We start from the raw sequence: 23,866 nt of genomic DNA on the forward strand, positions 1-23,866 counted from the left end.
TGGCTTTTTTATGGGACCTAAAGCCAAGAGTGCATCCTCTGTTTTCAAAGAGAAGTAACATAACTTTTCTAAGCATTTAGATCTCAAAACAGATAAAGATATTTAAATAAAGGAGAGAATCAACTTATACAAATAAAAGACATATAAGAATATATTTCACTTCCATCCACATTCTAGGAGAGAGGTATTATTTTTTAAAATAATTACCAAATTAAAATTATTTGGTAATAATTTGGTAATTATTATAAATTTTAAAATAATTTCCAAAATATTTACTTACAAGAGGGGTGCCTGGGTGGCTCAGTGGGTTAAAGCCTCTGCCTTCAGCTCGGGTTGTGATCTCAGGGTCCTGGGATCGAGCCCCACATTGGGGTCTCTGCTTGAAGGGGAGCCTGCTTCCCTCTCTATGCCTGCCTCTCTGCCTACTTGTGATCTCTCTCTCTCTCTGTCATATAAATAAATAAAAGCTTAATAAATAAATAAATAACTTGCAAGAAGAGTTGGCTATAATGACATTTAGGGTATTTTTCGCTTTTAGAGTCCATTCACTTTCAGAATGATAAGTCCCAAAATTAGTCTAGAAGCTAAATAACAACAATAATGAATGTAAACAATATACTCTTCCCCCCCAAATCCAATGGAGTATATCAAGATCCAAGGATATGGGGGAAAATCTGATACAGATATATATATAACATAAAGAATTCTAGTACTCTGTTAGCAAAAGAACAAACTCTTAATGGGAAAAAGAGCAGAAGATCTGTACAAAGACAACACAACAAAAGAAAACTAAAATAAATAATAAATACAAATGTGTTTAACCTTCCTCATCAATAAATAAATGTAAACTAAAACAAAAATAGGACTTTTTTTCTTTCTTTTCTTTTTCCTTTCCTTTATTATTATTATTAATTTTTTAAAAAGATTTTATTTATTTGACAGACAGAGATCACAAGTAGGCAGAAAGGCAGGCAGAGAGAGAGAAAGGAGGAAGCAGGCTCCCTGCTGAGCAGAGAGCCCGATGCGGGACTCGATCCCAGGACCCTGAGATCATGACCTGAGCCAAAGGCATAGGCTTTAACCCACTGAGCCCCTATTATTATTTTTTTAATCCTCTAAATATCTAACCACAAAGGGACCCTCTTATCCACTATTGACAGGAGCACCAAATGCCACCTGCTTTCCCAAGGGCAGTCTGACAGTCCGCATCAACAATTTTAGACATATGCACACCTTTGTGGTAGAACCTTTTCTTCCAATAGTTTACCCTAAAATAGTATTTAGACAGTAGCTATTAGGACTTGGATTCAGAAGTCAGCTAGTCCTGGATCTGAATCGCATTTTAATCAGCCATTTATTAGTCTGTGAATTTGATTAAGCTATTTAACACCTCATTTCCCTTTCTATGAATCCTACACAAGGCTTACTCTTCTCAACTTCCTTACAGTCTTATCCCCGAATGAGGATAAAGAAGGGTAGCTGCCTAATAGGATTATTACATTCAGCTGAGAAGACGTATATAATCTATTAGCATATTATCTAGCACCTGATAAATAGAAAATCTTGCTTATCATTAAGATGTTAATATTAAGAAGGGAATGGATATGGAATTATGAGAATGTTCATTAATACATTGTCATTATGGCAAAAGAACTGGTCAGAACACAGTTGAATGAAATACTGTTTTGACAGTGATTGTTAGTTACCCCCCAACAATCATTCTCCCCCTCTCCTACAGTAGCAAAATGTCTTGCTGAGCATCCAGCCATCCAAAAGACACCTTAAATGTTCAGGTCTCCCTTGTGGAAACATAGGTACATTTGGCAGAGTAAATGTTCAACTTCCATACTGTATCCTTAAAGGAAAAATGCAGACCATGCCACTTCTCTATTTGCCTTTCCCGCCGGCTGGAACTCCCACGTGGCTGGGAACCACCAGAGACACAGGGAAGAGGATAATCCCCCAGAGATGGTGGAACAAGATGAAAGGACTCTGGGCTCTGACCTTGTGTGGCACCAACCATCTCTAATGACCGGACGTGAAAGAGCCCCGTCAAGTCTGCACTGACAAGGACAAGACTGATAAGGACTCTTGTTTGGGTCCCACAGTCGCTTGGGGTTTCTCCTGCATAATAAAACTATATTCTGACTAATTCAGCAATTTAAAATCACATGGCAAATTATCCGCTATATATTAAATTCAAAAGGCACACGCCATTTGTATAGGGCAAACATTTTTTTTTTTTAAAGATTTTATTTATCCATTGGACAGACAGTAGTAGTAGACACAAGTAGGCTGAGAGGCAGGCAGAGAGAGAGGAAGGGAAGCAGGCTCCCCGCTGAGCAGAGAGCCTGACGCAGGGCTCCATCCCAGGACCCTGGGATCATGACCTGAGCCAAAGGCAGAGGCTTTAACCCACTGGGCCACCCAGGCGCCCCCTAAGGCAAACCTGTTTAAAACACATGCTTTCCTCCTTCTTGCCCTCTCTGTGTGTGGTCTGTGTACGTATGGACATAGAAGAATGTCAGGAAAGAGGTAAACTAAAATGATGGAATTATGGGGGACCCTTGTTTGTATATATTTAGGCAATTTCTGAATATTTGCAATGATAATATCATAATCACGAAATAGATATTTGCAAAGAACAAGGAAACTCACTCTCATGCAGAAAATATTATACACTGTTGAAAGGTTAGCACATTTTGAAAAGTTTTAAAATGATTATTATCTTTATTTGGGGCAAATCCCAAGTGCCTTATCAGAAAGGCTGGATTGTTTTCTTGGGTTACTACATGAAATTTATACACACACGTATACACACATTTATGTGTGTGGGTGTGTATGAGAAATGCTTGTAGAACTCCATGACTTACCAGGCAGAATGACTTTGCCTTTCAAATGGTGACACAGAAAAGCCAAATTTAATACTTGTGAAATAGCCATGTTAAGTATTGTGCTACAGATACATGATTTTTTAAAAGATTTTATTTGAGAGAGAGAGAGAGAAAGAGCACAAATGGATGGAGGGGGCAGAGGAAGAGGGATAAGCAGACTCCCCATGATTGGGGAGCCTGACTTGGGGCTCCATCCCTGGACCTCAAGATCATGTCCTGAGCTGAAGGCAGACACTCAACTGACTGAGCCACCCAGGCGCCCTGCAAATACATAATTTTTCATGTATTTAAATATCTTGACAATGGAGAGATGATACATTCTGCAGATCTAAGTCTCAACCAATCAGACGTCTGTGTCCCCTCCTCTGACAGCTGGCATTAGGTTCTGAGGAAACCAGGGTGCTCCACTCCCAGCAGCCCTGCCTTCTTTTCCAGCCGTCAAGTATGCAGTTCTGTTAGAAAAGGAGGGGTCTTTTGTGGAACTTTTTACTCTTTTCTCAGAAACACTAAGGGCTATCATATTAGAAAGCATGTTTTGTAAGAAAAGGTTGCAATCAAGTAATTTCATGCCCATCCTGGTTGTCTTTCAAATGTGAAGAAAAAAGAGATTTTAATGTATATATCTAGGTACAGAAGACAAGTCACCCAAGTCTCCTTTAAACAATGACATCCAGGAGGAACCCAACAAAGAATGATAAAATCAGTATAAAACAACAAAACTGTAACCTCTGAGGCATATGAAGTACTCATTCCAAATGTATCTTAGCTCTTTGCTGAACTAAATTATGAAAGCCTAAAAAAATGAAATGTTCTATATTTAAATATATTTACTTGTATTTTTGACACCAAGTACCAGTCACAGAGAAGTGGAAGGAAGCCGGCTGGGGGAGAGGGAAACAGGCTGTTGGTGGTGGGGAATGCATTTCATGTCTGCTGTGGTGAAGGATTCAGAGCAACAGTTTTTCTCTGGCCAGTCAGAGAAGAAAAGGTTTTAAAACATTCTGCTGGTTACATGAAAGAAGAATTTAAAATCTGACCCAGGAAAAGATAAATGCGAAGTCCAGACAGTGCATAAAACAAAAATCAGAGAGGATGTAGACCAAGAGGGAACATAAATATGATAGAATGATACAAGATGAAGGAAAGATGTTTAAAAAAAAACCTTGAGATTTCAGATTAAGTCAAAATTGACTACATGATATGTAAGGGTCGTTTAATGGAAAGATACATGAAATGTGCACAATAAAAGAACAGCTTAAGAATATGGCAGTCAGGGGCACCTGAGTGGCTCAGTGGGTTAAGCCTCTGCCTTCAGCTCAGGTCCAGATCTCAGGGTCCTGGGATGGAGCCCCACATGGGGCCCTCTGCTCAGCAGGGAGCCTGCTTCCCCCTCTCTCCCTGCTTGTGATCTCTCTCTCTGTCAAATAAATAAATACAATCTTAAAAAAAATACATGACAGTGCAAATGAAAGAATGACATGATGGCACCAGCCAAAGTAGAATTCAAGGAAAATCAAACGAGACAAAACAAAATAGGGGTTGTGTTATTTATTTATTCGTTTCACAAATACTCACTGAGCTCCTGTTCTGTGCTAGGCACTGTGCTAGCGACTGGGTCCGGAGCGAACAAAGACACAGACCCTCCTGAGGCTTACTAAGGAGAAGGGATAAAAAACATCCTTTAGGAAAATACCTAAGTGTTAAGCACAAGGAAGAAAATGAAAAGGAGGTAGACAGAAGGCATCTGGTAGGGGGAGGTGATCACAAGCTTACAACAAAGTGATCAATAAAAAAGTGACACTGAATGAAAACCAAAGAGGGTAAGGAAGTGGCGCGTGAAGAACTAGGGAAGGGCATTTCAAACAGAGGGAACGGCAAAAACACAGCCCAGAGGAGCAGCAAGGAGACCAGTGAAGCTAGAACGAGGGTGTGGAGCAGGGGAGGCCGTGAGAGAATTAACAAGGGGCCAGGTCATTCACGGCTTCATGAAAACTGTAGAGATCAGGACTTTTTCTCTGAATGAAGCAGGAAATTGGGGAGTGACACAATTTGACTTACATTTGAACAAAACCACCCTGGCTGATTTGTGAGACAACGTAGCGGGGCCAGTGGAGAGCTAGTGAATCAGCCCTGGTACGAGGTGGTGGCAGCTTGGACAGATGGCGGTGGTGGCTGGAGAAAAGATAATCCAAGAGACACGTTGAAGTGTGCCCATGGACGAGAGGTAGGCTGTGAGAGAGGAGGAAGAATCCAAAGGACTCCAAGATTTTGGCCTGAGCAACTAAAATGTGAAGTTGTCATTTGCTGAGAGAAAGAAGCCAGAGGAAGTTAGGAACTGCAGTGGAGGAAGAGGGGGAGATCAAGTTGGGGCAGGCTGAGTTTGAGCAGGGGACAGTTGGCTATGTAACCGCGATTCCGGCAGAAGTCCTGGACTAGCCATACAAACTTGAGAATCACTCACGTACCAACTATAGGGAAGCGATAGCAGTGTGAGTCATGTAGACAGAAAAGAGAAGTGTCCCAAGGAATGAGTCCCGGGGACTCCGACATGAAGAGGTTAAAAGATGAGAAGGAACCAGCAAAAGTGAAGGAGGTGGCCAGTCAGACAGCCAGGAAAACCAGGCAAGTGCGACTTTCTGGAAGCCAAGAGGACAGAGAGTCACCAGAGACAAAGAGAGAGTTGTCAAAAGTTGCTCATAGATCAATAAAATGAGCACCATGAATACGGACTATTGGATGTAGCAATGTAGACAGCCTGGTGAGATTAATGAGAACAGTTGTTTGAAATGGTAGAAACAAAATCCTGTTTAGAGAAGGTTCAAGGGCAAATGGGAAAAGAGCAAATAGAGATGGTGAGTAGAGAAAACACTTTTCAAAGGTTCAGCTGTCAGTGGAAGGAGAGAAACAGGAGCAGAAGTTGAGAAAATTTTTGTTAAATGGTAAAAACAATAGTATGTGAACAAACACCCATTATTTTAACCACATTTACTGATTAATGCGTATTATCATATGTTAAGCTAATAATTTGAAACCAACACTTTAATTGTGAATGGATATAATACAAAAAAAGAAAAAAGAATTCTTTTTTGGATTCTTTTGGATTCATATGGAAACATGTGAGCTTTAGCTGTAAGCATTCACACAGAGCCTTGCGTCACGATGGGAAGAAGTCCTTCCAGAGTCACTCACAGAATGCTGCTTTTGCCCAGAAGACAATTTCTTTTTTTTTTCTTTTCTTTTCTCTTCCTCCTTTTTTTTTTTTTTTTTTTAAAGATTTTATTTATTTGTTTTTGAGAGAGAGAGAGAGAGAGCACGAGCAGGGGTGGCAGGGAGAGGGAGAAGCAGACTCCCCGCTGAGTAGGACTTGATCCCAGGATTCTGGGATCACGACCTGAGCTGAAGAAAGATGCTTAACCAACTGAGCCATCCAGGTGCCCCAGAACACAATTTCTTACCAAAAACTTCTGGAGTCAGAGTATGCTTTTCCAAAAACATAGACTACACATACTGGATGACTAATATTACTTCCAAAGAACCATGACTGTAATGGCAGATTTTTTTTTTTTTTTTTTTTGCCAGGCTTCTCATACTGAATGTTTCACCTCATTTTAAATAATGAAAATAGTTAAAGTCTCCTTAAACAGCAGAATGAAAATATAATATCCCTTAAAAATTAATGTTAAATCCACCCATTTTTTTGTCTGTGCTTCAATAATTTAATTCATTTCCTATGTAATTGTATTTTAAAATCTGATTCTCCCAAAGGAAGTCCCACAAGAATCTTAATCATGGCTTACGGCCACTTGTCAGTTCTTCATCAGATCTCACATTGCTGCCTCTAGCTATTATACAATAAAATATTAGCTTTTAAAACTTATAATAGCCTGGTTAATATTCTACCAAGCATCGCTATTTAGCTCAACAAACATCTTCTTTCTTCAGCATCTTCTAATCAAACATCTGCATATTATCATTATTTTTTAAAAGATTTTATTTATTTATTTGTCAGAGAGAGTGAGCACAGGCAGACAGAGAGGCAGGTAGAGGCAGAGGGAGAAGCAGGCTCCCTGCTGAGCAAGGAGTCTGACATGGGACTCGATTCCAGGATGCTGGGATCATGACATCAGCCGAAGGCAGCCGCTTAACCAACTGAGCCACCCAGGCGTCCCTGCATATTATCATTATTTTCCTCAGATGTGATGTTTTCTCTTAATTTTGTATTTCTTCAATTATAATGACTCCATTTTGTCCTGGAGATGTTAAAACAAACATTTCAAAATAATTTATTATTTTTTTAAATATTTTATTTATTTATTTGACAGACAGAGATCACAAGGAGGCAGAGAGGCAGACAGAGAGAGAGAGGAAGGGAAGCAAGCTCCCTGCTAAGCAGAGAGCCTGATGTGGGGCTCGATCCCAGGACCCTGGGATCATGACTGGAGCTGAAGGCAGAGGCTTTAACCCACTGAACCACCCAGGCACCCCTCAAAAAATTTAAGTCATCTATGATTCAATATTAGTACAATACGCACTAAGTTAAAATAATGACCTTTTTGTTCAGTATCATGATTATGTATTTCCTTGCATCTTTTGTCCTATTCTAACCAGGACTGGTTTTCCTGAATTGGGTTTCTCACCCTTCTTATCCATAGAATTGGGAAGTCAAAGAAGTCTGTGTGAATAATTTTTATCTGCCTATTAGTCTCCTAAGTAAATTATTTTATTGCATAGAATGCTAGCTTCTATAACATTTCATTAAACCTTGGCCCCATCGTGACTCTTGTTTTTATCCATCTATTTCTTCATAATCTCTTCATGTTTTGCCTGTCTTATTGTGCCCTCTCCAACTACGCTGCCAATGAGGCCAGTGGTCCAAAGAGAACAAACTCTGATTCTTGTCACAAGACGTAGTTTTAGAATGTCCCTCTTGGTTCCCCACAGGGTAGAGCATAATTCTGCTTTTCTAGCATTTTTTTTTTTTTAAAAGCTTGACGGTATCAAGAATACTGGTGTCTTTTCCAAGGAAAGTAGCCTTACTCTACAGATCTGCTGCCGTTCAAAAATGTTGATGCATTGGATCCACAAGAAAAATTCTGACAATGGAGCGATTGACAGCGACAGGTAACCAGCTGCTGTGAAATACACATACAGCGCTTTCTCCCAGCTTGAATCAAACAGGATCTCACGTTATCTCAGATCTTGTTCTTGGCAAAAAATAAATAAATAAATAAATAAATAAAAGAAGGATAAAAGGAACTGAAAGAAATGCTCTTGGCTGGCCCAGGCTGGAGTGTCGGAGGGATGAGGAGGTGTTAGCGAGAAGGATCCGGTATCTTTTTGTTTCATGAAAACCCGGGCTTGACAGGAAACATAGGGAAAACTTAGCCACAGAAATGGTGTATCCACTGTGCAGGCCAACCAGTAGATTCTCCCACCGCTACTCCGGATAAAGAAACTTATAGTTCTCTTTCTCTCATGTTTCTGGCCACAGTCATCTTTCTTCCCTTCTTCTGTATTCACTATTGTACTCGATTCCAATCACTTAATTTTCTTTCTTCAAAGTCTGAATGCCAAGAGGAAAAGCCCTTAGGAAGTTGTCCATGATCGTGTGCCAATTCAGTTCAAAATCTATATAGACTCTTGGACCTGTTAAAATGAGAATGTAATTTGATTGACCTACTTTTAGTTTACCATTTTAAAATAAGAGGGATTGAGTGAATTTGAGGGTGAACTGAATTCTAATTCCAAATGCTGGAAACGCGATCCCAAGTTTCTTCGGCTAAAGAGGGCTGAGGTGGCGGCAACACTTCACATAGGACAGGACAGATCCTACCGGATTTCCTGTTTTTGAAAAGTGACTGCGTTGGAAGGCACTGCACTTACTGATTTATGCTGTAAGTATTCACTGAGCACCTACTATGTGGGACAGGGGTCTTTAGAGCCCAGTGCATTTCTTTCTGAAGACAGACTCCTTCAGGGAAGAGAGCTATGAAAACAACTGAAATATAAGGTGAGTGATGCTTCCCCTTTTCTGGCAAAGAACAGAGATACACTAGTGAAGATTTCACAGCCGGGGTGAAAGATAAGGGGGAATGCAAGGGACCACAAGTCACCAAAGAAAAAGGAAAGGCTTGAGCCAAAATGAAAGGAGGATGGATGTGGACTTTCAGGTCAAGCGAGACAGGAAGCCAGAGTTCAGGTTTTGAAGGACCTTGTATACCCTTGTAAAGAAATCAACTGACATCAAGGATGACATGAACCTATGGGTCCTTCCTAATGATGAGTAGAAACAACACAAAATCCCAACCATTATTTTCTTAATGGTTTCCATGGATGGAGACCCTTATTCCCCTACTGTGTTTCATTACCTGTCAGTTTGCAGAAGAACTTCTTTCTGACAATTACAGGGATACACCATGTAAGAGGAAAAGTCCTTCTCCTAAGATGCAAGTTCCTAAAAGCATTCCAATATCCAATGCTATGAGTTTGCGAAAGCCTTTTTTTCCCCTTTAGATTTATTATTTTTTTAATGTTTTTAAAATTTAAATTCAATTAATTAACATATAATGTGTTATTGGTTTCAGAGGTACAGGTCTGTGATTCATCAGTCTTATATAATACCCAGTGCTCATTACATCACATGCCCTTCCCAATGTCCATCACCAGTTGTCCCCTCCCTCCGATGTACCTCCCCCCCACCTCCAGCAAACCTCAGTTTGGCAAAATGCCTTTTTAACATTGGCCTGAGGCAAGCAATAGTTTATGTGAAACACGTAATGACTATAGTGTGTTTACTGAATTGTATACATTTTGGCAAGAGAACAGGCTGGTAAGGATTTCCTAGGTTGACAGGGATGTGTCTGTGCTGTTTTCCTGGCTCTGTACATGTGTGTGGATGATATTTAATAAGATGCAACTTTCCAACGAATTCGTGTGTATAGGGTTCACAGGTAACTAAGCAAGAACATACATAACATGCAAAAACTCTCCGTTCTTTACTATTGAATACCACAGTAGAATCTTGAGAGGGTTAAACAGTGGGACCTTAAACTCCAGTCTAAAAACCCTAACTGGGATTATATGTGAACATATTTTCTCACTGAAACTGCACAGTCTGGCATACTGGATTGTAAGCAGAATGCAATAAGCAAGCATAATTACTTCCACACAAGAAAGTCTATATCAATCTTTTCTTGATGACCTATTTTCAGTGCATTTTCTCCAGTAATGCAGTCACCCAAACAAATCTCCAGCAGACTGTGTACTAAAGTCTCAAAGCCTCACATTAAAAAAAAACAAAAACAAAAACAAAAAACCAACAAACTAACCAGCACTCCCCATGTATCTTTAAAGGAAAACTGGGTGACTAGGGGTATACTTGCTCTGCCTGCATTCAGAGAAGACCCAACCTGTCTCACAGGAAAAGGGTTTTTAAATGCCATTATCATTAGTGCAGAGATTATCAGGCTACAGAATTTTGAATCCTCACCTGCTTGAATGCCATTGAGTCTAATACGACTTAATCTCTCATCATGTTTGTAAAAACTAAGTTGTTTTATTTTTTCAAATTGACAGATGCTGTAAAACTCTAATTAAAATATGTAAAGGGTGGGTGGGGAGGGAGAGGGGAAGGAGAGAGAGAGAAGCTGCAGCCTTGGAAAGCTCCTGCCAGACAGGGAACTGGAATACTGTTTTATCATTTTGGGGCGGGGGTGGGGGTGGAGGTTAGTATAAAAATTTGAATAAATTACTGAGGAACAAAGAAGCATCTTGTGTTTTGTTGATTTCTTCTGCCAAGAATACTAAATAGCTAAAATGCAATGAAAGGTTGGGAAGAAAATAAATTGGAATCACAGGCAAGAAAGAAGATGATGATGAGACGGACCATGCCATCTCTCTGGTGGGATGGATGGCGCCCAGATTGTGCTGTGTCTTAAAGGATTTCAGGGCAACATGTGCTAGTCATTCTTGGCTAATTAAAAGTGATTTCATTTTATCCTTTGTGCTTCTTTCCAGGAATCCATGTTGCAGACAGCACTGACATCCCTGTCCAAAATTCTTGTCCCATTTTGATAGACTTTTAGCCAAGAATCATATGCATATCGAGTCATTCTTTGAAATATTAGCACCACGAGTTTACCTTTGTCACAAAATAGCTGCTGCCACCACCAAAATTAAGCCTCAATTTGGGACAGAATTCCACTATGGAAATTATGTGACATTTTCATAGCAGTAGGTGTTGAATTGAACACACAAGAGGAGTGTTTTAACTTGCACATTTTACTTGGACATTTTGCTGCTTCCAGTATTATTTTGAATGTGGTAGTGTAGGGTAGTGAGGAGAATGGTTTAAAGCATTTCAGATTAGAGCTGCAAAATCCAACCAATTTGGGGATTCAAGCTTCTCTTTGAGTGAATAATCTAAAATGAGTAATATAGATGTATCTTCTTGTTTTTGCATGGAGCAAAAAAAAGGAGGCGTGTGTGTGAGAGAGAACACAAAAGAGGCTTCAATCATTGAACGAAACAGTAAACGTTCCATGTTCAAAAGGTGGAAGTGATGCTCATATGCTCACAGAGACATTTTAAAGATGAATTTACATCTTGGCCTCCCCTAACGACTTTCCAAAGACTTAAAATCTGATTCACAGAGTCTAACATTTACTTCATTATTCTCTATCCTGGTGTGCTCCCACCAGTGTTCATTTAATATCTGTAACCAGATTAGCTCCTCGAAGAGAAAAATCCAGTGAAGTCCAAGCACAGTTTTAAGCACACAGTGGCTGTTCAATCATCTGGTGAAATAAGTTTCACTGATCTCACCCAGACTCGACCTCTTTGAAGAAGGACAGCACTGGATTCAGCTCACAGAAGAAGCAGACCTTCCACCTCTCCTTTCTTTATGTTGGAGGCAAGAAAAAGTTAGGTCAAAAACATCCAGGACAATCTGCACCATTAAGAGTAATAATTTTCCCAAAGGATTTAATCTTTTAATGCTCAAAATAACGCATAAAAGCACTGAGATGTAGAAAAACATACATATATATCCTTATTTATGTGTGAGTATATATATATATGCATATAGATACAATACATAATATATGCATATATACATGTAAATATATAAAAATACTTAAATACATATTTATATTTTGTTTATATTATATATTTGCATTATATATGTACGTGTGTGTGTGTGTGTGTGTGTGTATACAGATCAAATGTCATTTCCTCACTCTGAAAGCCAGCAAAGGAAACTACCATAAGCAAATATTACTCATTAAGAATCTATTTAGGTCTATATATTAAAGTCTTGCATTCAACTTCTATATAGCATAATATAGATATGTGTCTTCATGACACAAGTTAATACATGCCAACATTTTTATTTCTTGACAGCTACCACTTTATCCCTTTTCTAAATTTAATGATTTGTTAATTTATCACTTCACATATCCTTAATATACGTTAAGAGACATAAAGTAGATAACAAAATCTGACTGCATTTTTCACAGATTAAAAAAATTGCTAAAATCAATTTTAAGAATTCTGGGAAGCCTATTCTGTGGATTATTTTCATTGCACTGCTTTTATGGAAAATACAAGTTGCAGGCAATTTACGAACATACCAGTTTATGCAGTGGGAATATGATACCTTCAAGCAATCTGAAATTGTGGATATTAAGAAAGCCTATTTATTGGCCGGCGGCTGATTGAAATGCCTCAGTGGTACCTGCTGCTCATTTTTAAGAGCACAAATACAAGAATTTTAGAGGTGAAGTAAATAATTTTGACAAGACTTGATAAAATTAGGCTGGCACTATGAATATACTCAAGATTCCTCACAAACTTAGGGGAAAAAAGGTTGGGTTTTTTGGTGGTGTTGTTATCACTAAGACCTCTACTAAAAGAGATAAAAACAGATCATTGTAAGTGGCACTATTTCTTCTTATGAATTCTCAAAGCCCTGAGTTAATCAGTTCAGAAGAAATGTTTAGCTTCAAATCCTTCATCTTCTGGTAACAAATCTGGAGTTCTACCATTCAGTAAATGAGCAATCTTCAAGCTACCCACCTTTATTTCTCTCTTTTCTTCTCTCCCAATTATCAACTTCTGTAGGACTTTCACATATTTCTTGCCTCTATTTTTCCTTCCTGGATTATTTCTTTGACCCTAAGTGGTCCCTGCTACACACTCACCTTTCCAGGGAAGACACTCCCTTGAAGACTACCAATGACCCGCTCTCCCAAGAGTGGCACCAACTCCCAGCAACTACACCAACTTCACTAATATCAAATGGGATCATGCATTTCAAAGTATCTGTTAAGCACTGAAGTGTTATATAAAGATGATACTATTAAGTCTCCAAATGATCCATCACATTTCCCTTTGACTGTCACACGGTAAAAGCCTTTTAATTGAGCTTCCTGAGACCCAGTCTCGCTGCTCTAAGCCATCCTATACTGATACTTCAGTTATCTTCCTAAAATAAAGAGACCAACTCAAGTCATCCCATGACTCAAAATGCTTCAAGAGTCTCCCACTATGTACTGGATAAATTCCAAACTCCAAACCCTTCAACTAGCCATAGGAAATCCTTCCTACTATTTGGTACTTTTCCGCTAGTATACACGTCTCCCAATTTTTGCCTCCTTCTAAAAAGCACCCTCATTCCCAGTCCATGCTTCTATGTATACTGTTATTTTTGCCACTAATACCCTTCCATGCCTTCCACCCTACTAGTGCCCTACCCAGCCACCCTGCAAGGTCTACATCCAACCCCATCTCCTCCTAGAAACCTTCCCAGAACGCAGTTAAATCTTGAATCTACTACATAACCAAAAATGACTCTGATTCTAACAAATTCTACATGGAGAAAGAGAATAAACAAGACAAGGGGACAACAAGAATATGCATCATTGACAAAATAAAAGCTGTCATGTGCCCATGTCCTGATAAATGCCAACTGCCTCCCAATTCAGAGTCTGGTTCAGTTATTGTCCCACGTCCTCACAGACTCCCATCTTTGGACCAACTCCAAGAACGCCTGGCCTCTTGAAGTTTCTCTGGCTTGCAAAGGCTATGAGGTCAACCACTGTAGTCCATACTTCTCCTTCTAAGGTTACCCTGAAACTGAAACTGCCTCAAGAAGAGGAGAGAGGGATGGGAAATCTTCCAGGGCCTTTGTCCTGTGGCACTAGCTTTGTTTTAGGACAGCATGAAACTTGCCAGTATCTCTACCTTAAGACAAATGAACTAAGATTAGCAGTATCATGAGGCTGACCTAGAATGGTGGTTTTTCAGACTTTGGCTACTCTGTAATCACCTGGGAAGTTTCAAAAGATATATTCATGTCTGGGCTCTGCACTCACGCATATACTTGATCCAGGGTGGAGCCTAGACATCAGTATGTTTTAAAAGTTTCCCAGGTACAGGGTCAGCCTGGTCTGCTATAACAAAATACCGTAAACTGAGTGGCTTAAACAATGTTCGTTTTCACAGTTGTAGAGCTAAGAAGTCCAAGATCAAGGGGCTAGTTGGAGAGAGCTCTTCCTGGCTTACGGATGGCTACCTTCTAACTCTGTCCTCGCATGAAACAGAGAAAGTAAGCTCTGGTCTCTCTCTTCTTACAAGGAAAGGAATTCGACCATGGGGACTCCACTCTCATGACCTCCTCTAAAGCTAATTACTTCCCACAGGCCCCACCTCCAAACTCCAGACACATTGGGTGGTAGGACTTCAAAACAGGAGTTGGGAGGGACACAAACATTCAGTTCACAACACCAGATAATTCCACAATACAGCCAGGACTGTGAACCACTGACCGAGATCAGTGGTGATCACTTTGTTTTTCTGCATTGAAACAAACACAACAACCATATTGCACGTGCAGTATGCTCCTATGGGCAGACCGAGAGTCTGTACAAGTCATGTGTCAGGGGAATGGGGAATGTCCCTTTTATATATCCCATTCCAGAAATCCAAGAGGGTGAAAATGTCCCTACGGAAATCACTTTCAATTTTCTGATGACAATGTGATTGAAAACCATGAGAAAATCTAGAAAGTTCTTTATATCTGGGCAGGATTTTGTTATGATAATCACACAATCAGGACTCCAGTGGTGATCATGATCTCTGCTTTAAAAAAAGTCATTTTATTTAATTTTCTTTTAAAGATGTATTTATTTTTCAGAAAGAGAAAGAGAGAGAGAAAGCACAAGCAGGGGGAGTGGGAGGCAGAGGAAGAGGGAGAAGCAGGGTCCCCACCGAACCTATACTCAATACGGGGCTCGATCCCAGGACCCCAGGATCATGACCTGAGCCAAAGGCAGATGCTTAACTGACAGAGCCACCCAGGCATCCCAGAAAAGGTCATTTTAAAATGGCAACATTTTCTTTTATTCCTATTCATGGTATTGAGTTGATCACTTCAGAGGAAAGGTCTAGAATCAAGCCCTATCTTGAGTTAAATATATTAGAGCTTCAGAATTTAAGAAACAAGCGGTCCAGTCAGTGACGGTGAAAGAACAGAAAAATTATGGAGTAAATGTTAACAGGAAAAGCAGAGAAAGCGAAGGAAAGAATAATACTCCAAGAGTGGAAAGCTATCTGTAGTCATTGTTATTGATATTTTAATGGAAAATCCTTCTTTATTGCTAATTAATAAATTATTCTTTACAAATACATGAAGACTATATTTCCAAGGAAACTTGTAAAAGCTTTATCTTTCTCCAATGTGTACATAAATTGACCCATGCTTACTGAATGAGACCAGAAGGTTCACATTAACAAGGACCCTGAATAACTGAATTTACTCTAATATCTCTGCCAAGTATCAGAAGGAAAAACCCCAAAGAATCCAAAGCAACCTGCCCACTTTAACATATTAGAATTTTTAGGAAGAAGGAAATGTTAACCCATACTTTAAAAATCGTATTAATTACTCGGATGCCCAGCTGGCTCGGTTGGATGAACATGTGACTTGACCTCAGGGTCGTAAATTCAAGCCACAGGCTGGGTGTAGAGATTATTTCAATCAATACATAAGAACCAAAAGAAAAAAAAAATAATGTCAACTATGAAGCTCCCCAAATTATATTAACACAGTAAAAATATTTTAAAATAATGGTATCAAATAGTATCAGTCTCCTCTTTATCAAACTCTTCATCAAGATGCTGAGCAATGTGGAGTGTTGTTGCTGTTTTTTTTTTTTTATTTTTTATAAACATATATTTATATCCCCAGGGATACAGGTCTGTGAATCACCAGGCTTACACACTTCACAGCACTCACCAAAGCACATACCCTCCCCAATGTCCATAATCCCACCCCCTTCTCCCAAACCCCCTCCCCCCAGCAACCCTCAGTTTGTTTTGTGAGATTAAGAGTCACTTATGGTTTGTCTTCCTCCCAATCCCATCTTGTTTCATTTATTCTTCTCCTACCCACTTAAGCCCCCATGTTGCATCACCACTTCCTCATATCAGGGAGATCATATGATAGTTGTCTTTCTCTGCTTGACTTATTTCGCTAAGCATGATATGCTCTAGTTCCATCCATGTTGTTAATCTTAGATTCATACTTAAAGAAAGTGAAGGTGGAATAAAGAAGGCATACACATATACAATCCCCCCAAAGAAAGGAAGGATGGTGAGTGAGAGAAAAAGCAAATATCCCAATAGAAGAGCAAGTCTTTTTTCTGTTTTTAACTCCTGTGAGGATTTCTAACTCATCCCATTATCTGTTCCGTTTGCATTCAACTCAGTTCAAATATTTGTTGAACATCCACATGCGGGGCTAAGCTAGGCGCAGCACATCATCTCCGTGATTAATGATAAAACTATAGACACATTCTAAAAGCATGCATAGCCACATGATAAAACCGCACTTCCTGTCCCTTGTCCAGTTTCCAGAACTGTCTTGGGCAGTTGACTGACTGAAAATACAGTCTGCATGGATTCAAGACACTTCGTTTCTCATTACTGACCAGCCCTTAACCCCCACTATCTTATCCTCTGTAACAGGTGAACATGTGTGCACACATGCACTGACCTGATGCCCTGCCCCCTGGGACATAGCCAAGCTTCACCAGTACCAAGACATCTATAATTAAATGTCAAAATTGCTCCTGTCACTACACATGCAGTATCAATCATGGGGACTTTATTTTCCATGCAGAGAGTTCCCGAATCTATGTGATACTCATGTGCATTCATGGGACAATCAAAGAAAGAGAAGCCCTGGTGCCATTAGAAGTGGCATTAAAGATGGATGGGTCAAGGTGAATGCGGACCTAACTCAAAAGATCAGGATAAGAATCAGAAGCAGGAAAGACCAGAGGAAACTGGCTGATCCCAACAGCAAAAAGGTCCTGCTAAGAAGCTTCACAGACTTCTCTATGATCTTGTGCATTAAAGATTTATTAAGCATGGTCTGTAGGTGCTAAGGCCAAGAATACTAAGTCCAAAGATGAATGAAATAAAGTATTTGCCCTCATGAAGCTAGTCTAGTGCGGGAGACAGACAGATACAACAAAAACAATAGAGTGAATGCTAGAACAAACTGTGGGACGTGAGCTGTGAGGACAGAACCCTCACTCCTGAACTAGAAGTCTGAGTCCATAAAGACCACCAAGCGGTCACTGAATTTTCTTCTTCTATTGCTGCTCTCTACCCAAGGCCACCAGAACCTCTTTGTGGTTCTTATATGGCTGATGCAATACAGGACAAAAGTAATGCAACACTTTAAATAATTTTAATGACTTTAGAAGCATTTTTCGTTGTTGACAACTTCTCGTCAGTACTAACACTCAACATTTTATCCACTTTTTTGTGATCCTAAAATAGCTGTTCAATTGATGTTCTGCAGTGATAGAAATGTTCTCCACACCATGCAGTGGCCACAAGCCACATATGACCACAGAGCACTTGAAATGTGGCTAGTGTGAATGAGGAACTGAATTAACTTACTTTAATAAACTTAAAATTGAACTGTCACATATGCCTAGTGGCTATGGCATTAGAAATCATAGTTCCAAAATATAAGTATTTTAGAATTTTGAAATATGATCAAATAATTCTGCCCTTAATGCCTATAACAGTATGTTATACATGTCTCAGAAGAATTACAAACGTGGATAAAAACTGATTTACTTCATAACCTGAAACTGGGCTAGGGCTCACTCCCAATAAAACATTAAAAGTTGAAAGCACAATCTAAACATGTCTATGTCTTGTTTAAATTGACTTTGACTTTCACCACAGCTTTCTTGATGAAGTGGGAAACGTTCTAAAATATTTGAAAGTTAAGATATTTAACACATTAAGAGATATTTCAGAAAGCCTGTTATTCTCAACTAGTTCTAAATGTAGAAAGTATCTTAAAAGTGAGATTTAAGGAGGGTTTTCACTGTGGAGATTGAATCAGATCAGCCGGACTGGAGGCATGATGAATGTTAGGACTGCTTAATTTTTACTGCCTAGCTGATGTCAGGCACTCAGTAAACATGTAACAAGAGTAGTTAGAATACTATGGACAGGAACGTGCTACATCTGGATCCCGCTGGTTAAGTGACCACACACATTTGTCAGAACTTTCAAGATGGTACACTTTCTAGAGTAAACTATGCCTTAGTTTTTTTTGTTTTTGTTTTTGTTTTTTAAAGGGGGAAAAACAAAATATGGGAACACACGAAGAAAATCATGAATAGAGAACTGCAAGAAAGCCCATGGAATGGGCAATGTAGCATCACATCTCTTAGGAAGCAAGCTAGTAAATTCCAAACAGGAAACTGGTCTCCTAGGAAAGAAAAGAGGAAAAGGTTCAGGCTCGAGAGTCGGAAGGAATGCACAGACTAAGATAGGCTGTGTGAAATTAGGTAAGCCATTTGACTTTTCTGTGTTTCACTTTCCTCAGGCATAAAATGTGTAAAATGAAGACACCTACCTTCAACAGTCTGGGGGAGAACGAAATGAGAAAATTGTACATAAAATATTCAGCAGCTGGCAAACACTGAGTAGATGGTAAATGGAAATAAAACACAAGAGGAGCTTGTGTTGACCAAGCCCTTCTTTCGAGATCGTCTGGTTTTGAATGAGGGGGTTCCGTTTCCTTACCACAGTCTGAACGGTTGGTAAACGGGTGGTCAAGCAAAGCTACCAGGTTAGACAGAATTCAAAGCTTGTTGGAGTAAGGGGAATGGGGAAACACAGATCATGTTTCCAGAAAAACCTGAATTTCTGCCAGAAGCAAAATTCCCACAACATAAAATTTTAAGCACGTTCCCAAATATTTAGTGCAGACATGAGAACATAAATGAATTCGTCAATAAAATGATTTATCCTGGCAAACTTCCCTAAATGAAAGCAAGTACAGTCTACATAAAAAGGAGAGACAGATGAAATAAAGAAAATTGCTACTCTGCAAATCAAAAGTAATTAATTTTCTGAATGGAGACTAGTTATTACTTGGGGAGAAAAAGCATGAATATTTTCTATTCCTGGTTACAATTTGTTTTCAGAGAATAAACAGACCAAGCTGAGAGTCACAACATTTTGGATTCTGATGCTTCCATACTTAGGACAAATTAAGCAATTAATTCTTGCAAAAGAATTGGGTATAATTTGTAGTTAATGTGTTCCTTAAAGCAGTTTAAGATATGACCTAAAAGTTCAGAATCTGATTCATTACATATTTCACAACAGTGTTTAAAGACTTAAATTTAGTGTACCTTGCAAGGCTATAACACCCTTAATTCAAAGATGCTGAATTCTCATTAGTTGAGAGAAACTATTCCTTAAAAGCTCTTAAAACACCTACCTCTCCTCTATGACTCATAGTTAAGCCTCCTTACAGGAAAGCCACTGCAGTTTTTCCTATTACCTGTTCAGTGGGTCAAGATTAAATAATGAGAGTTGCAATGCCATTAGATTAGTTCTCCACCTAGTAGAAAACCTCTTAATTATTCTAAGAAGGTTGAAATTCCCTTAGGGAATTATCCTGGAGTCATCTTCAATTTCTCCGTCTCTGATTCAGCATTGCCTTCAGCTGAATAACATTCAATGTGTCTAACTCATAGAATTTTTTAAAATATTATTAAGTTGGGTATCGGAAATCAAGTCCACTATAAAACCTCATTAGTAATCCAGAAACTTTGTTAACATTTAAATGCAAACTAGCTCAGCAGTTGTCAAAGTATGGACTTGGACCAATGGCATGACCATATCCTAGGCATCTGTTAGACAATGAGATTCTCAGGCCTCATCCCAGACTACCGAATCAGAAGCTCTAAGGAGTGGGTTCCTAAATCCGTGTTTTAGTAAGTTCTCCTGGTGATTCTGATGCTTACTCAAGTGTGAGATCCATGATCTAGCTCGTTCTGGCGAAGAGTGTTGAGACCACAAGCCAATCCAGACAGAATTACCCAAACAGAAGGACCCAAAATATATTTAACCCCCACCCACAAAAACAAAACCAAAAACAATTTTGTTCCTCTTTAGTCTCCAGTTATCCTTGATATTAATTTGGAAAGAAAGGATTTGTGCCAGTCCGAATACTTTAATTATTTTTTCCCCATTTGGAGAGTTATTTGAAAGAAACAATTGGTCTATATGTCCAGTTCAAAACATCAGGACATCTTAAACACAAAAAGTGGTAAAGTCATTAACTGCTAACTCATTCTTAATTGCTAACAAGGAACACCTTAGTGAAAGCTGCAACTCGTTCCAGGATAATGATAAGCATGGCAGCCTAACGTTCATTTAAACTGTCTTGGAGAGCTCATCCAACATGGTACCTCTCAGTTGACAGACCTTTCCTGAGCATTTATTACCTGTACCAGGCCACCTCATGGGCCCCAGGAATACTGAAGATGAGCAATAAACATATCTACAAATGCTACAGTAATTGTTGAGGGAGAAATAATTGAAATGGAGGCTGCATGTTTTATTTGTAGATAATATGCTTAAGATGAGCAATAAATATATCTACAAATGCTACAGTAATTGTTGAGGGAGAAATAATTGAAATGGAGGCTGCATGTTTTATTTGTAGATAATATGCTTCAAAACATATTATCTTGAAATCAAGATAGTCATGTGATTTGAGATGGACAAGGCCCTTTGGTCAACATGCGGACAACAATGTAAGAGGTCAACTTTGTTAAAATGGAAAGGGATACACAAAAGTTGTCACCTCTCAGTCATACACACACACACACACACACAAGCACATTTTAAGTTCTAATACAGGCTTATATGCAATATCATTATATAAACTTGTAATACTATTAAACAATTTCATTCTTTACATTTAAATTTTATATCATCAAAGCATTAAAGAAAACACCCAATAAATCAAAATCTGTATAACCAAAAATAATAGGTTATAAATAATGCTTTATTGAGAAAAGCCTTTGCAAACCATGTTATACTGGAATGGAATATCATTCAGCCACAAAAAGGAATGAAGTACAGATACAGGTTACAACAGGGATGAATTCTGAAAACATTATGCTAAGTGAATGAAGTCAGATACCAAAGGCCACATATCGTATGATTCTATTTATATAAAAATGCTCAATAGGCCAATCTACAAAAAGAGAAAGCTTAGCGGTTGCCAGGGCTGGGGTCAGAGAGAATAAGGAATGACTGTTAATAGATTTTCTTTTCCGGGTGATTAAAATGTTCTGTAATTAGATAGTGGTGATGGTTGTACAACTTTGTCAGTATATTAAAACCCACTGAACTGTATACTTGAAAAAGATGAGCCGTGTGCTATGCAAATTATAGTTCAATTTTTTAAAAATTCACAATATATTCAAAGCAGTAGTTTGGATGGCATACAAAGCAATATTCTCTGGTTTATATCTGTACTATGGTGAGATTTATTTTAAATAATAATCCAAATAACAAAAGGATCTGGCTTCCTTGTTAAAATAGATCTATAACAGAAATGCAGATTCAACAGGTGTGTATTTGACGTGTACAGCACTTCCAAAAAATGTCTTCCCCACTCCCCCCGGCCCCCAACACCCCAGATTCAACTCTGTGGTTTTAGAGAAAACCAAGACCAGATTCTCCTGCTAGTCTTAAATGTCAACCTTGTGTATCACATCACCCCCGAGTATTTTTGTAAAGCTTTCAGAATTTAAATTATGTCCATGTATCTGTGTGTCGGGGGGCGGGGTGGTGGGGCTGGTGGCAATTATCACCATATTTGAAATGTAACTCTCAATAGTTAGACTATGAGGATGATTTCTCCTTGTAAAGCTTACTGTGCCAAGAGCACCACCATCTATATTGAATAAAAATGTAGGTTAATATCTACAATGAATAATCTAAAATTAAAAAAAAAACCTGGGATCCTCAAAATGAAAAGAGTGAAAAATATGTGTATTCACAAGTTAAGATACATTTTCTAACTTTCAGGTCAATACCTCCAAACCTATTATAGTCCATCGTAATAGAAAATCTTCATGAAGGAAAAAAGATTTTTTAAAAATAAAATGTCAAAATCCAATATTACAATCCTTCTGGAAAATAACTTGGAACACTTGAATCTGCATTCCAGGTAAATAATTCTGACTGGCTGTTTCAAAGCACAATTTCACTACTGAATGTGTAACCTGGAAGGTGGTGGACGAAAGACGAATCCATGAATAAACACATCAACCTGCAGCTTTCCTCTGACTTTGGCAGCAGTGGCAGAACACTGAAAGAAATTTTGATTGAAACTTTTTTTTTTTTTAACCTAACTGCCCAGACTTGAATGTGACTAAATTAAAAGTACAGGAAAACACTGAAAAGTCAGGTTGGTGCTTGTTCCTGTTACTACCTTTTGGGAGTGCGTGTGTGCTTGTGTGTGTGTGTGTAACTCGCATAGGGCACGTGTATTTTTCATTCAAGCTCATAATGAATCTAAAAGCAAAACATTATCTAAGACGTAGCCCCGCACCTTGGTTGTAGTTCTCTTCTTCTGTGTACCTAAAAGGCTCTTTTCACACTTTGCAAAACAGGAGAGACAAGAGCTGTGCGGACAGCAACCCAGAATGAGAAGCCGCTCTCTTCTGGCCCAGCACCCCGCGGGCGGACAGAAGGTGGCGGAGGTGCGAGGTGGGGAGGGGGTGCGTTCTCCCAAGCCGCTGACACCCATCGCGGCGCCGCCAGCTCCGTGGGATCCTCAGCCCACCGTGCGTTTCCCCTCCTTGCTAGATGGCGGCGGCGGCAGCAAGCACCTAAGGCTCTCCAATCCCCCTCCACCGCGTCCCAAACGATCCCGGAGATGAAACCCCACTGAGGTCTGATCACTCACCCAGGCGGCAAACACAGAAGAGCTGGATACAAGCGAGGAAGCGCTTTAGGATTAGCATTTCCAGACGGTCCGGGGGCCCCCCACCACGCGGCTGCTCGGCTTCTTGGGGTGGGGAGGGAGGAGGCGCGAAGGAAGTGTTTTCTTCTCCAGTGTATAGATTGGTGTGAGATTGTGTGTGTGTGCGTGTGTGAGTGTGTCTGAAAAAGAGAGAGAGAGAGAGAGGGAGAGAGAGAGCGCCAGCAGAGGGACTGAGACGGGAATAATTGGAAGCAGGACGCGCGGTGGTCGCGGGAACCCGGTGCCGCTACCCGAGGCGCATGCGGGCGGGCGCGCGGGAGTTGGTCTCCTCTGCCCGCTGCGGCCGAGGTCTGAGCGCTCCGAGAGCGGCGAAGCCGAGTGCCGGGGGCGCGCTCCGGCCCGGGTGTGCGCGCCGCGGCTCGGCGGGGGCGGGGGCGCAGCACCGCGCCGCTGGGAGCGTGCAGCCGGCCCGGGGTCGCGCGCGGCGGGCGGAGGGGTGTAGGGGTACGGCTGTTGCTCAGAGTCCCAGCCCCAGAGTAGCGTTTTACGTAGCGACACCCCTCCCCCCCGCCTCCCCGGGTCCCTGCCGGTGGCTTCGCTGCTCTGGAGTTAGTGGAACCCGCTGGGGTTTAGAATCTTCGCG

General features: G+C 40.0%; 1 protein-coding gene across 4 annotated transcripts in view; it reads right to left on the reverse strand.

Moving 5' to 3' along the window:
• The window catches only part of PTPRZ1 (protein tyrosine phosphatase receptor type Z1), a 176,974-nt gene extending 153,339 nt beyond the window's left edge, over positions 1-23,635 (reverse strand). For all 4 annotated transcript variants that reach the window (XM_059396505.1, XM_059396504.1, XM_059396503.1 and 1 more), the window contains exon 1: positions 23,206-23,635. In XM_059396505.1, coding sequence (XP_059252488.1) covers positions 23,206-23,263 — 58 coding nt within the window. In that variant the 5' untranslated portion in view covers positions 23,264-23,635. The remainder of the gene's footprint in view (positions 1-23,205) is intronic.
• Positions 23,636-23,866: the final 231 nt, after the last annotated feature.

The sequence above is a fragment of the Mustela nigripes genome, chromosome 4, assembly GCF_022355385.1.
Source record: "Mustela nigripes isolate SB6536 chromosome 4, MUSNIG.SB6536, whole genome shotgun sequence".
Classification (NCBI taxonomy): domain Eukaryota; kingdom Metazoa; phylum Chordata; class Mammalia; order Carnivora; family Mustelidae; genus Mustela; species Mustela nigripes.